This window comes from Rousettus aegyptiacus, unplaced genomic scaffold (assembly GCF_014176215.1).
Source record: "Rousettus aegyptiacus isolate mRouAeg1 unplaced genomic scaffold, mRouAeg1.p scaffold_m13_p_3, whole genome shotgun sequence".
NCBI classification, from domain to species: Eukaryota; Metazoa; Chordata; class Mammalia; order Chiroptera; family Pteropodidae; genus Rousettus; species Rousettus aegyptiacus.
The window spans coordinates 99798846-99813693 of NW_023416306.1; the positions used below are offsets into that span (position 1 = coordinate 99798846).

The window sequence follows — 14848 nt, forward strand, 5'->3', positions numbered from 1 at the left end:
TCAGTTTTTCTAATGAGAAAGTGGTGAAGTAAAATTCTCTCAGGTTGTATATATTTTATTCATAATAAGATGGACAGTTCTTTCTGAAACCAACTGAACTGTTTTAGTTTTGATGTGTATAAATAATGAGTTAACCATTTTAATATCAGAAATGTCATTATAGAATCCTGAGGTGCTAATCATAGGGATTGAAATTTACAGCTAGCAGATCTTAGAAAGACATCTAATTCAGCCCTCTCATTTGACAAATGAGGAGGCAGAGGAGGAGAGATAAAGGGTTATAAAGCTAGTGACAAGTAAAGATTAGAATGTAGGTTTCTAAACTCTTAGACTAGTTTCTTTTATCAACTTCCTTACTCAGTTTTTTATAATTCCTGAGAAGAGAATATTAGGATTCTGGACCAGCAAGAGTATGTAATGGCCTTTGAAGTCATCTTGTTGCCCCTTGGAACAGTGTTACTATGTGGATGCTTCATTAGCAACAGCAGTAATAATAATAAAGTCAACTTCTGGAGTCTGTCCTTTTCATTACCCCTGAAATTATTTTGGACTGACCAGTCTCATTTATTTTTAACCTTCCTGGAAGATGATAGCTTTGGAAACTTCTTCCTTGATGGCTATGGGTTATCAGATAATGGAATTATCTTTTCACTATTTGCTGGCAGAATTATACAGTGAACATGATTTTCAGACGAGGTCTGAAAGTGCTCTAGAATTTAAAAATTTAGAATTTTAGTTTCAATGGTAAATTATCTTAAACATGTTTTGGATCATCTGTATGTATCACAACCGAATGTTGTTTTTTACTTGACTCTCAAGTTAGAATTTGTATTTATTTTCGGTGGTGCCAAATAATACTGTTTGTTTCTTGAGGACTAATATTAAGGAAAAGAATAGAGGTAGTCTGAATGAATAAGATGCTTTTAAGTTAAGTAAAGACCAAATGATTTTCTAGCATGTGGAATTAATGTTTCATAATAGTGTGAAACAGGGAAAAATTGCATGCCTTGACATGGGGTGAGACAGACCTATTTAAGTCTTTAAGTCTTAGTGCCTCCACTGTTATTCTTGTGATAGTGACCAAGTTACTTAACTTCTTTACCCTTTTTGTCTCTTCTGTAAAGGGGGGAAATAATACCAACTCATAGGATCATTATGAGGAATAAGTAAGTGCATACACTTAAATACTTAAAACTGGCACGTGGTATACTTGACAAATATTCGTGATGGTTATTATTTACAATAGCTTTTCCTTTACAATTCTCAAGTCCAAAAGTTATGAAAATCAAAAGGTTTTTGTTAACCATTTAATGGCAGAAACCTTACCTGAAGTGACAGTTATCCCATTTACTGAAAACTCATATATTTTGTTGTATTTGTTTGATTTTGTTATTGCTACAATTTGCATTGGATAGGGTGTTATATAATATGTGGTATATACACTTTACTAATAATTTCCAGGACATATCTGGCCTAAAGGGTTTTGGTAGAGAAGTTTGGGCGTCTGCTGAAAATTATACTACCTAGCTAAGTCTTTTTTCTTAAGATTTGTAATGATTTTAAATAGTTTGCCTGTTCAGTAATTGCTGTACTTGATTACTCAAAATGTTTCGAGTTTTAAGAGAAAGAGTAATAAATTAATCTAAGCCGCTGTTCTTGAAAACTTGAAAACTTGCTTATAGAATTATTTTTTATTATTTGTAACCTATTAATATTTATTATGAAATTTGAAATATCTCTGGGGGTTTAAAAAATGGTTTCAAGAAACATTCCAGTCTTGAGAATGTAAGTTTGCCCTCCAATCACAAGAAAGGTGTTTTTCCTCCCCTTTAATTGTAAAGTGCTATGAAAACCATTTTGTTATTTTTTGATAATATGTAATCTTTCATTTAGTCAACATTCTCATTATTGGCTTCCCCAAAGAATCTCAGCAGCGCGCACACACACACACACAGCTGAAAGTCATTTAATGGAAGTTTCTTCTACTTAGTCAGTTTTTGAAAAATTTAAACCCATATTCCAAAAATAACTTCCTTCTCTTTTCAAAGATACATAAATAACAATAAAATGTGTTAGAAGTAACAGAGTCTACTTAGTCTTAGCTTAGACATGATTTGGTTGGTTTGAAGCAAACCAGCTATTGCTGTGTAAAATGACATTGTGATTTTAGAGGGTGGCGGTGGTATTTTTATTAAATTTTGTTTTAGCTTTTATTATAAATAGAAGAGCTAAAAATATAGTGTTTTTTTTTTCTTTAGTTTTACTGACATTTCTTTAGTTGACTCAACCCCTACATACTAAATAGATGATTTAAGATTTTTGAATGGAAAAAAATTTTGGTGTCAGGAGGTTTTATGAATCTACTACATGTTTTCTGGAAATTGTTTAACTGGGAATTTTAAGACCCCTGAAGAAAATAGGAGAAAAATTAGTTGAAGGAAACTAGCAGTTAGATTTTTGCATCAAACTACCTCTTCTTTTTAAGTTTATTGGGGTCAAACTACCTCTTCTTAAGCAAGCAAATCCAGAATTAGAAATTGGGACAATTCCTTGTCTGTATTTTCTACACACACTAATTCATCCTGGAAAACAATGTTGTGTTTTGCTTTAAAGTGGGCACAACTGAAAGCATAGAAAGTTTGTGGAATGGTAAGAATTTTGAGGGTAGTTTGAGCAGGGATGAGAAAAATAACTATACATAAAGTTAGATCAGAAACCATGAATTTGTATTGACACCAACTACATGACTTTTCTCAATAGCCTTATGGGAATAATGGATAAAGTGGGTTGACCCAAGATGACTTGTTAGACTGATTGGACTAAGTAATGAGGTACTTTTAAGTAAAGTCAACCACATTTTTTTCCCCTAAGGTGGCTAGAGGGTTCATAATGGTCACAAATTAACACAACAAACTTTAAGACTAGTAATTTTTTCTCATTTACTTTATGTTTAATTTCCATCAGTTTTGATATATACCAGTGTAATTACCATTACTGACAACTCTGCATGAAATTCAGTTTTCTGCATATCCTATGGAGTCATGGGATTGAACCAGTTGCTGCTTTCTTTCTTTTATGTGAACTTTAGTGGTACTATGGAGACCAAACCAATTTTATTTCGGTTAACCAGGATGTTTCATTTGTAGGAGAACCCTCTTGCAACAGGATTCTTCTATTTTCCTAATAATGGTGGCATTCTTTTAAATTTTTTTCATTTCAGGAGTAGCAGTTTTATAAATTGAATATTAGGCTAAATCTAAAAATGTGGGACTCCTAGTCAACTTTCATTTTTCTACATATAATCATGAGAACAGATTAGGATATCCATCCTTCACATTTTCAGGCAATACACAATTTAAAATATTTGTGCTTTCCAAACTACAAAAAATAGCCTCTTGAGAATAAACCAGAAGAGCATTGCATTACCCCAGTAATACTGTAGTTTCATCATATGCACCAACAAATCTACATGACTAGTTCTGTACTCCTTTTTCACAGAATTTATTTTACACCTATTATATCAAAGCATTTTAAACACTGACATATAAACTCCTTAATAAGATAAAGCAGACAAAAATGTTTATGAGAAACAAGACTATCACTTAGTCTTCAAACATTATTGCACTTTCATAATTTGATAGTTTATTCATGAAAAAAATCTGCAGACAACTAGTTTTTAACAGAACACTTTTAAACAGACATGACTGACCCAAATTGTTTATTAAGTAAGAATTTTAATAAACATTACTTACATTAGCAGTGGAGCTGCAAAGTATGGCGTCTTCTCCAAGCTACGAGAACCACCAATAATGTGGAACTTGGGGCACTTTTCGAGGCCACAGCTCTTGTGGCCTGCAGACGTCCGCCTTCACATCTCCCTGTGCTTGTGGACTGGTTGGGTGTCAGGATTACATCTGATAGCTTTATGGAAAGGATCAATGACGTTAACCTCAAAGAATTTATATAATTCAGTAAGAACTCAGGACTCTCGGAGCCCCACAGTGGTGTCCAGCTTGCTCCTCAGCAACAGATTGAAGGCTTCAAGCAAACTTTATCTGGTTAACACCATGATGGACAGGCTTGTCATAGATCTCACCCTAAGGAACTGGGCGTTTGTGGCCACTGTAGGCACATGAATCCGATATATGACATAACCTTACTTGGCTTCGTATCTCAGCCTGCACATTTTATTGTGCTAGGTGGGGTAGAGAGCCCTGTGGAGCACAGAGAGCTAGTGGTAGTGCCAGCAGAGCACCCTGAGAAGAAAGCACTTTGCTTCGGACTGCTTTTTCCTCCATAGCTCCTGAAAGTACTTGTAAGTGCTCGTCTTGGCTTACCTGATGGCTTCAGCCAGATGGAAAGGAAAGATCCTTTCTCCCACCAAAAATAGAGGTTTTATTTACCTCTGGAAATCTTATTATTTTGTTAGTGTTTCTCTTTTCCCTGGAATTCTTAGCTAGGTATAAAGTTGGAAAATGGAACGGAAAATGAGAATATTTATAGGTTATATATTTAAGCAAGCTTTTTCTTCTTCTTGAAAGGACTATGCCTTTTGCATGCACTTAAAGTGGGGAGCCGACTGTATTACTAGATGTTTATATAGATTTCCATGCAGTGTGCCTCAGTACACTAAAATATGAGGCTAAGTGTGTGTTATGTGTTTAAAATCTAAGCTCCTCGATGATTCTGTTAGCTAGATTTTCAAACCTTTGTGTGATATGGATTTTTTTTTTTTGTATTTTATGTTTTATATAAAACGCCAGTGAGCTAGTTGACTCTTTATAGTTATAGCTTAAATTATTTACAACTGAACCTTTCTTTACCTGAAGTATTTAAGTGCTTGGAATAGAATCACATGTATAATTTTAGTTGACCATTAAGGGAAGAGGATACTAACATTTGTTAATAGCCCACCACTTTAAATAGTGGTGTTAATAATTTATTATTGGTTGTTATAACCTGACTTTTCCTTTACTTTGCTTCCAAACCTAAAGTAAACTCAATTTTGTTAATTCCTTGGATGTTAAAGTTCTCCAGTGGTGGTGGTGTAGTTTCTAAACATCTCAGTTTTCCAATAGTTCTAAAGAATGTCTTAAAATCATTAAAGAAAACTCACTTATAGCTAGTGTTTGTGTTTAGTTTAAATTTTGTTTAAAATAAGAAAACTCTTACAGTAAAACATTTTATTAAGTAATTTATTTCTTTGTTTTAAATGAGATAATTTTATTTTAGAAACATTGGAAACTGCAGTAATCGTGAAATAACTTTAGGCCGATACTAGCTGAATCAGTGTTGATCATTTGCACTGGAGACATTTGCTGTTAAAAGTTATCTGTTGTCAATATTAAGTAATTTCTTTAGATTGTCATGTTATAACCACACGCTGATTGTTGAATAAACTCAAGTGATAAATAAGTCCAGTGAATACCTTCACCTATGTTCAAAGGAAGAGAGATTATCTTAAAAATCAGTAATAAGATTTGTTACTCCAAATTAACTGAGATCGGATATGGAAACATTTATAAAAGTTCATTTTTTGCCTGTACAGTATATTTGTAATAATGAATTTCAGGTTAATTTTCTATGTACTTTTATACCCATGAAATCAAATAATTAGGAACATGTTAAAATTAGTTGAGTTTGGCAATAAAAAAATTAAAATATATGGTTCTTAAAGAAGTTCTTTACTGAAGTTACTATGCATTTTATTGTAGAATGTTTTTTTCCTCTTAACTAAGGACCTAGATCTTTGACTTTATCTTCATAATAAAATGTACTCTTTAATTCTTACCCTTAAGAGTGAGATTAATTTTTTAAACATTTTAAAATTGTGAATAAATACAAAAAGTGTATAAAACATAATCACACAGTTTAACCAGTTATAAAGAGAACAACCATGATATCACTCTTGGAGAGGTCAAGATACAGAGCATTGCCAACACCCCAGAAGCCTTACAACCTGCCCCTTTCAAATGATACTGCCTCCTTCTCACGGAAGGGTAGCCAGTATTCTGTCATTTTTGTAGAATTGTTTCTTTGTTATCTAAGTGTGCATTGCTCATTAGTTTAATTTTGCCTGATAGTGAGCATTCTGTAAATGGAATCATATACATGTTGTGTCATGTCTTGCTTCTTTTCTAACATTGGTTCATCTGCATTGTGTGTAGCTGTCATTTATTTTCTGTACTATATAGGATTTCATTGTACTAATATACCACAGTTTGTTTTTTAATGGATATTTAGATTGCAGTCTTTGGCTACTATTAAAAATGGTCCTGTGAAGATTTTATTATGTCTCCTAGTATGTACATCCATACACACATTTCTTTTGGGTATATGTCTAACAGTTTTTTGGTTTTAATGTATCTTCGACTTTAATAGATAATGCAAAACTTTTCCAAAGAGGCTGTACCAGTTTATGGCCCCATAAGTTGTTTATGAGACTATAGGTTGATTCATGACTTCCTCAACAAATAGTGCTGTTAGATTAAATTTTTTTTAGCCAATCTAGTATCGTTATTATATTGTATTTTTAATTTTACTTCTCTGAATACTGTTAGGTTGAGAACTGTTTTGTATCTTGTGATCTGGTAGTATAAGTCTTTTAACAGTATTTCCATCGGGCTGTCTGTTTTTATTTGTTGGTATATCATTTTGGAGAGTAGGTAGAAATTATGTTTATGAGCCCATCCTCTGCTATATGTTTTGCAAATATCTTCCATGTGGTTTGCCCTTTTTTTAAGACTTAATTTTTTAAAATACTTTTTAAAAATTGCATTAAAAAGCATTTACTATCTTAACCATGTTTAGGTGTACAATTAGTAGTGTAATGTATAGTCACATTGTTGTGAAACAAATCTCCACAGCTTTTTAATCTCGCAAATCTGAAACATTAAACCCATTAAAAACATCAGTTCCTCACCTCTATCTCCCTAGTAACCACCATTCTATTTTCTGTTTCTATCAATTTGACCATTTTCAAAACCTCATAGAAGTGGATTCATGTAGTATTTGTCTTTTCGTGACTTCCTTATTTGATATACCATGTTATTGTAGCATGTGACAGGATTTCCTTGCTTTTTAAGGCTGAATAATATATATTTTTTGTATGTATATACCACAGTTTGTTGATCCATTCATCCACTGATGGATAGTTGGGTTGCTTCTACCTCTTGGCTGTTGTGAATAGGGCTGCTATGAATATGGATGCACAGATACCTCTTCAAGACCCTGCTTTCAATTCTTTTGGATATGTGCCCAGAAGTGGAGTAACTAGTTCTATTTTTGACTTTTTGAGGAACCTCCATACTGTTTTACATAATAGTTGCATCATATTACAATCTCATCAGCACAAGAGATCTGATTTCTCCACATTCTTATCAGCACTTGTTAATTAATACTTTATTTTAAACAATTTTAGAAATGGCAGAAAATCGAGTCATAGAAGTCCCATGTGTGTCATGTCCCTGCCCCAAACCCTGTTTTCCTCTATTAAAATCTTGCATTAGTGTGTTACATTGTCTCCAATTAATGAACCACTTTTGATACTTTATTAACTAAAGTGCATAATTTAAGGTTTGTTCTGTGTTGTACTCATTTATGGGTTTTGGCAAAGCACAATGTTGCGGATTCACAACATACAGAATATGTCTTTTTACCGCCTCTAAAAATTCCCTGCGCTTACCTATTTATCTTCCTTATCCCCAAATGCTTGGCATTGTTGTATTTTGTTGTCTATAGTTTAGTCTTTTCTAGAACATTTTATGGTTGGAATCATGCAGTATGTTAATTTTTCAGACTGGCTTCTTTCACTTAGGAATATACATTTAAGATTCCTCCCTGTCTTTTCATGGCTTGATAGATCATTCCTTTTCATTGCTGAATAATAGTCTCGTGTATGGATATACCACAGTTTCTTTAACCATTGATCTATTGAAGGATGTCTCGGTCAATTCCAAGTTTTGGCAGTTATGAATAAAGCAGGTTTAAACACTCAGGTGCAGATTTTTTTGGATACGGATTTTCGGTTAATTTATATTGGTACCAAAGGGTTTGATTGCTAGATCTCATGGTAAGAGTATGTTAATTTGTAATAAACTGCCAAAGAGTATTCTAAAGTTGCTGTACTGTTTCGCATTTCCCCACATATGAATGACAGTTTGTGTTATTTCACATCCTGGTCAGCGTTTTGAATTTCAGCCATTCTAATGGATGTGCAGTGGTATCTCATTGTTTTAATTTGCATTTTCCTGATAACAGTGATTTTGTGGAGCATATTTTTATGTGCTTAATTTGCCATCTATATCTCTTCTTTGGTGAGGTGTCCTTATCTTTTGCCCTTTTAAAACTTGGGTTGTTGATTAGATTTGGTTATTAATAGTTGTTTTAAGAATTCTTTGGTATTTTGGAAATATTTTCTCCCAGTTTCTGGTATTTTCATTCTTCTAATAGTGTCTTTTCTAGAAAACAAGTGTTTTCAATTTTAATAAAGTCCACTTTATCAATTTTTTTCATGCTTTTGGTTTTTGTATTTAGAAACTTATCACCAAACCTAAGGTGACCTAGATTTTCTCTTTTGTTATCTTCTAGAAGTTTAATAGTTATGTACTGTACATTTAATATATATTATACACTTTAATGTATGTACATAGTATAGTTTAAATGTATGTATTTTACATATGGGGGGAGGTAGGAGGGAGAGAGATACAGCTACATAGATACAGTGAGTAAGTCTTTAAGTCTGGTAGGGTCAATCTTCTGACTTTGTTACACTTCCGTATTACGTTGGCTATTCTGGGTCTTTTGCCTTTTGCATAAAGTGTAGAATCAGTTTGTCTATTTCCACAAAATAATTGGAATTTTTGTTGCTGGGCTTTTCCTTGGGATTTCATTGAATCTACAGATCAAGTTGGGAAGACTTGACATCTCAAAATACCAAGTCTTTCTATCCACGTAATATACATATCTGGAATATCTCTTCACTTATATAGATCTTTGATTTCTTTCAGCAGATTTTTTTTGCATATTTCCTTATAGATCCTTGTGTATCTTTTGTTAGCTTTATATCTACATTTTTTTAGTTCTAATATAATGATGTTTTCTAATACGAATGTATTTTTAGTTTCACTTTCAAATTCCAGTTGTTCATTGCTGATACATAGGAAGACAGTTAACTTTTGTATATTAATCTTGTATCTTACATCCTTGCTATAATTGCTTATTAGATCCAGGAGTTTTTTTGTTGTTGATGATGACGATGTTGTTAATTCTTTAAAATTGTCTATGTAGATAGTTGTGTCATCTGCAGACAGAGTCTTATTTCTTCCCTCTCAATCTGTACACTTTAAAGTTCTCTCTCTCTTTTTTAATGGAACACTTCAAAGATTTGTGGGACATCCTTGAGCAGGGGCCATGCTAATCCTCTGTGTATCATTCCAGTTAAAATGTTCTTGTCTGTTGCATTAGCTAGGACTTGGAGCGTGATGTTGATTTGAGTAAGAGTGGGGAAAGGGGCCATCCTTTCTTTGTTCCCAATATTAGGAGGGAAAGCATCTAGTTTCTTACTATTAAATATTAGGATACTTAGCAGTAGGTTTCTGGTAGATGACCTTTATCAAGTTGCAAATGTTCTTATCATTAGATTGCTGAGGGGTTTTGTCATGGTGTTCGAGTTTGTTAGATGCTTTTTCCGAATTTATTAATATGGTCCTATTCCTTTTCTTTTTTAGCCTGTTTAGCCAATTAATGATAGAGGTTACATCAACAATCTTTCAGATGTTGAACCAGCCTTGCATACTTGAAATAACCTGAATTGATTTGTACTTGTTATGTAATATTTTCTCTCTTCACATGTATGTGCGTGCACACACCGTGTGTATTTGTGTGGGGGGGGTGGAGTGTGTTAGATTCAGTTTGTTAATATTTTGTGGAAGATTTTTACATCTGTGTTCATGAGAGATGTTGGTCGGTGGTTTTCCTTTCTTGTGATGTCTAGTTTTGGTATTAGGGTCATGCTGACTTACATTAAGTAAGTTACCAAGTATACCCTCTGCTTCTGTTTCCTAAAATAGATGTAGAGAATTGGTATCATTTCTTCCTTAGATGTTTGGTAGCATTCACCAGTGAGCCCATCAGGGCCTGGTGCCTTCTGGTTTGGAAGATTATTATTGGTTCGATTTCTTTAATAGAGGACTATTCAAATGATCTATTTCACCTGTATGAATTTTGGTAGATTGTATCTTCCAGGTAATTAGTCCATTTCATCTGAGTTATCAAATGTGTGGGCATAGATTCCTAAAAAACTTAGAACTATAGCAATTTCACTTCTGGGCATTTAGCCAAAGAAATTGAAAACACTAATTCAAAAATATATATGCGTTCCTGTATTCATTGAAGCTTTACTTAAAATAGCCATGATATGGAAGCATTTAAGTGCCTATTGATAGGTTAATGGATAAAGAAGATGTGGGAGTATATGTACACAGAGAGAAAGAGAAATATTACTCAGCCATAAAAAAAATGAAGTCTTGACATTTGCCAAAAGACATGGATGGACCTAGAGGGTATTATACTAAGTGAAATAACTCAGAAAGACAACTACAGTATGTTTTCACTTATATGTGGAATCTAAAAAAGCAAAATAAATAAACAATGCAGAAACAGACTCGTAGACACAGAAAACAAACTAATGGTTGCCAGAGGGGAGGGGAGGTAGGAGAAGGGCAAAAAAAAAAAAAAAAAAAAAAAAAAAAAAAAAAAAAAAACCGAAGGGAAATAAAGGTACAAATATCCAATTATAAAGTAAGTCATGGGGATTTAATGTTCAGCATAGGGAATATAGTCAGTAATATTGTAATAACTATATGGCAACACATGGTTACTAGACTTATGGAGATCACTTCATAAAGTATATATAAATGTCAAATCACTATGTTGTACAACTGAAACTAATATAATGTATGTCAACTATAATTTAAAAAATATTTGTCAAATATATGATAATGGAAGAAGCTGGATATTTGGTGGTGAGCATACAGTAGAGTATATAGATATCTAATTATAATGTTGGACACCTAAAGTTTAATGTTATTAACCAGTGTTACCTCAGTAAATTAAAAATGTTTGTGGGCATAGAGTTCATGATATTTCTTTATTAGCCAAACAGTATCTGTAAGATCTTTACTAATGACTCTTCTTTCATATTTGTTATTAATTTGTGTCTTTTCTTGATTAGTTCACTTAGAAGTTAATTTTGATTTATTTCAAAGAATCAGCTTCACTGATTTTTTTTTTCCTGTAATTATTTTTGTTGATTCCCCTCCCCCCCCCTTTTTCTATTAAACTTACTGGAGTGGCATTGGTTAATGAGATCAAATAGATTTCAAGAATACAATTCAATAATATGTCATATGTATATTGCATTGTGTATTCACCACCCAAAGTTAAATTTCCTTGTGTCAGCAAGTATTTGACCCCCTTTACCCCTTTCTACCTTCTCTACCCCCCTCGCTTGTGGTAACCGTTAATCCACTGTCCGTGTCCATGAGTCTGTCGTGTTTGTTCGTTGCTTCCAGTTTTATGTAAATTGGTACAGCCACTATGGAAAACAGTCTGGAGGTTTCTCAAAAAATTAAGAATAAAATTACCATATGATGCAGCAATCCCTCTTCTGGATAATTACTCAAAAAACTTGAAAACATTTATCTGCAAGATATTTGCAACCTGATGTTCATAGCACCGTTGTTCATGGTGGCCAACACGTGGAAACAACCGAAGTGTCCTTGGTACATATATACAATGGAATATTACTTAGTTATCAACCTTAGTCTAAAAATACTAAGTGGAAAATGTCAGAAATAAGCAGTTCTTAAGTTTTAAATTGCACTCCGTTCAGAGTAGCATCATAAAATCTTCAGCTATTTTGCACCTTCCTGCTCAGGATGTGAATCATCCCTTCTTCCAGGGTATCCATGATGTATATGCTACCTGCCCGTAAAGTCACTTAGTAGCCATGTCGTTTTTCAGAGACAGACCATATTCACATAACTTTTATTACATTAAATTGTTATAATTGTTCTTTTTTACTATTAGTTGTTTTTATATCTATTATGCCTAATTTATAAATTAAACTTTATCATAGTATGTATAGGAAAAAACATATATATGGTTTGGTACCATCCCAGATTTCAAGCATCTACTAGGGATTTTGGAACATATCCCTCCTTCTCAGATTTGTAGGGGACTGCTGTATTTGCAGTACTCTGGCATTGTTGTTTCAAGAATTGAAACAGTTTGGAATGGGTGAGTATAATGATAAAAAAAAAAGATTATAAATTTTTAAGTATTCCATGAAATAAATGCTTTTGAGGTAGTATTACTGTTTATTGAAACATCTCATTTTGGGGCAAACATATATCTGCTTGTGAATATAATATTGCTTTTTAGTTCCTTCTGATATGTTAGGAATTAGATACAATTTTTATGTATAAAATTTTCTTGCAAGGTTATGTAAAATTATTAATATTAGTGACCTTAAGGATTATAAGGAAGTAGTTAATTTGTAGTTTATTTTTAAAGTGCTCATGTTATCTGACAGAAAGTTTGGTCAACTAGTTTTGTGAATTTTAAGTCTTGCGGTGATAAATAAAAGTGTAGAAGTTTACCTTTATCATTTCCTTTTTTCAGTTTCCTATGTATAGTTAAGAAAAAATGAAAATAAGTGGACCATTTATATTTTTAGGCCCGAATAGCATTTTTGCAAGGAGAAAGAAAAGGTCAAGAAAATTTGAAGAAGGATTTAGTAAGAAGAATAAAGATGTTAGAATATGCATTAAAACAAGAAAGGTATGTGTGTCTCATTATATGAATAAAATAAATGAAGACATTATCCTCTTTTATATCATTGTACAAGGTATTTGAAAGCTCTTTGAAAGATACAAAACCTTGTTCAAAATACAAGGTGATATTTTGATTTGATTCTTATATGAGAAAAGAAAGAGTAATTAAAATCCTTAAATTGAAGTAACTTTTTGTTATAGAATTTAAGTTTTGGAATTTTTTAAAAACAAAATTTTTTCGTTAACTGGGTATATATGTTAGCTGGATAATTTACCTATTTTTTTTCCTTTTAGAGCAGTACATTTTTTCTCCAGCTTCTTTTGCAAATAAAGTTTAAAGAAACAGACATTCATACCATGTTTTAGTTGTTATTGGAGAAACTGTGTAGAAAAAGAAATTTTTTTTTTCTTTCAACAATTTATTTTTAAATTTTTCAGGGCCAAGTATCACAAATTAAAATATGGCACAGAACTGAACCAAGGTGATTTGAAAATGCCAACCTTTGAATCAGGTAAACTCTATTCTTATTTATGGCCCTCCTTCAAGAAAAACTTGTTTAAGCTCATTTTTATTTAACATATATGTTCTACCCCTCACCCCCCATTTTACCTTAGTTGCATTGGTCAGTCAAATGGTTGACTGTTGTACTTCTGTCTAAAATTTTGGGGAAAATAATAAATGAATAAAAGTAAGTAGTTTTATCTACATCTCAGCCTTGAGATATTTTGTCCTGTTTTCCTTGTATCAAGACCTATGTAAAACTGGATGCATTTTTGATAGCAATTAAGAGGTGGAAGGTAATGAAGTAATAAATAACTCTTCCTCCATCTGTAGGCAATTCTTGTTCCATCTTATATAGGCTTACATTTTTATTAAAAAGTTATTTTTATCTGGAGAGGCTGTCATTGACTCATTTTAATACTAAAAAAATTGGGTATTTAATTGAATTAGGAAACTATAGTGGCAGCTGAATAAGGAATAAGAAGGAAACAGTTATCTCACATTGGCCTTGTTCTTTTCTAAACAGATAGTGAATCTGAGAGTATCTGACGAACAATTATGCAGGGAAGAGAGGGCTAGATATAGGAAAGAACTAACTATATAGTGTTTATTTTAGGGTTCTGTATAATTACAACTTGAGTAGTCTAAAAGTCTAATAAGTAAGGAATGGTTTGATTTATATAATATTTGGAAATATTTCTAGCAGTTTCTCACGTATATTTAAAACCCATTTACATGCACATTTTGATGGTACAAGTTGAATTCTTTGCTGTTCTTGGATGCTATTACTAAGACGAGAAAAAGATGTCTTTATTTGGATGTACAATAGTTGTTTCCATATCTAAAGAGTAAAAGCATATATATGGTAGGGACAATAAAACTTATGTAAATTATGGCTAGAATAGTCACAAAATAAACCATCACCTTCTAGAAATCAAGGATTGTCCCCCAAATAGTCTGCGTAAATGTGAGGAAGGAGGCTAGTTGCAGGCACATTGTTCCCAGAGCCAGAGTCAGAATTCTTAGTGCAACAGTTTGTACAAAGTGAAATAATTAGCAGATAAATCTCTCTACGCACAACTGAAGTCAGATAAAAATAAACTTGTTTTAAACTTAACTATTAAAACTTCATCAAATTGATGAATAAGATAACATCAAGTATTTTATTTTTAGGAGACACAATAATAACAAAGTAGATCATTTTTACAGAGGTAGAAAAGTTATTCAGGATATTTAGTGACCAAAAAAAAAAAAAATGATAGACAAAAATATACTATGCAAACACCACATAAAGTCATTTACATCAAAGTGTATAGATAGAGATAAACATTAAATGAATCAGTATTGCCCTTTATATGACTAAGTGTAAAGAGTGTAAAAAAAGAAGAGAAAATATGCAAAATATTGATTTGGAAGAAGTACAAGAGATGCATGTTTTATACCCCCCTTCTCGATAATCCCAAGATATATGATGTAAACTTAACCTTGTAAAAAGGGTTATATCAGAATA

The 14848-nt window shown here is 32.4% G+C and overlaps 1 protein-coding gene and 1 non-coding gene across 6 annotated transcripts in view; one reads left to right on the forward strand and one right to left on the reverse strand.

The window, feature by feature from the left end:
- STRN3 (striatin 3) overlaps positions 1-14848 on the forward strand; it is a 76185-nt gene that overhangs the window by 17634 nt on the left and 43703 nt on the right. For 4 of the 5 annotated variants that reach the window (XM_016123606.2, XM_036238608.1, XM_016123604.2 and 1 more), the window contains exons 2-3: positions 12740-12843; positions 13275-13348. In XM_016123606.2, the coding sequence (XP_015979092.1) occupies positions 12740-12843; positions 13275-13348 (178 nt within the window). Of the gene's footprint in view, positions 1-12084; positions 12301-12739; positions 12844-13274; positions 13349-14848 lie in introns of those variants that run through there. The other variant, XM_036238609.1, reaches the window with a different exon arrangement.
- LOC118601090 lies at positions 9362-9464 on the reverse strand. The gene has a single exon (XR_004950190.1). It is a non-coding gene; the product is annotated as a U6 spliceosomal RNA (small nuclear RNA).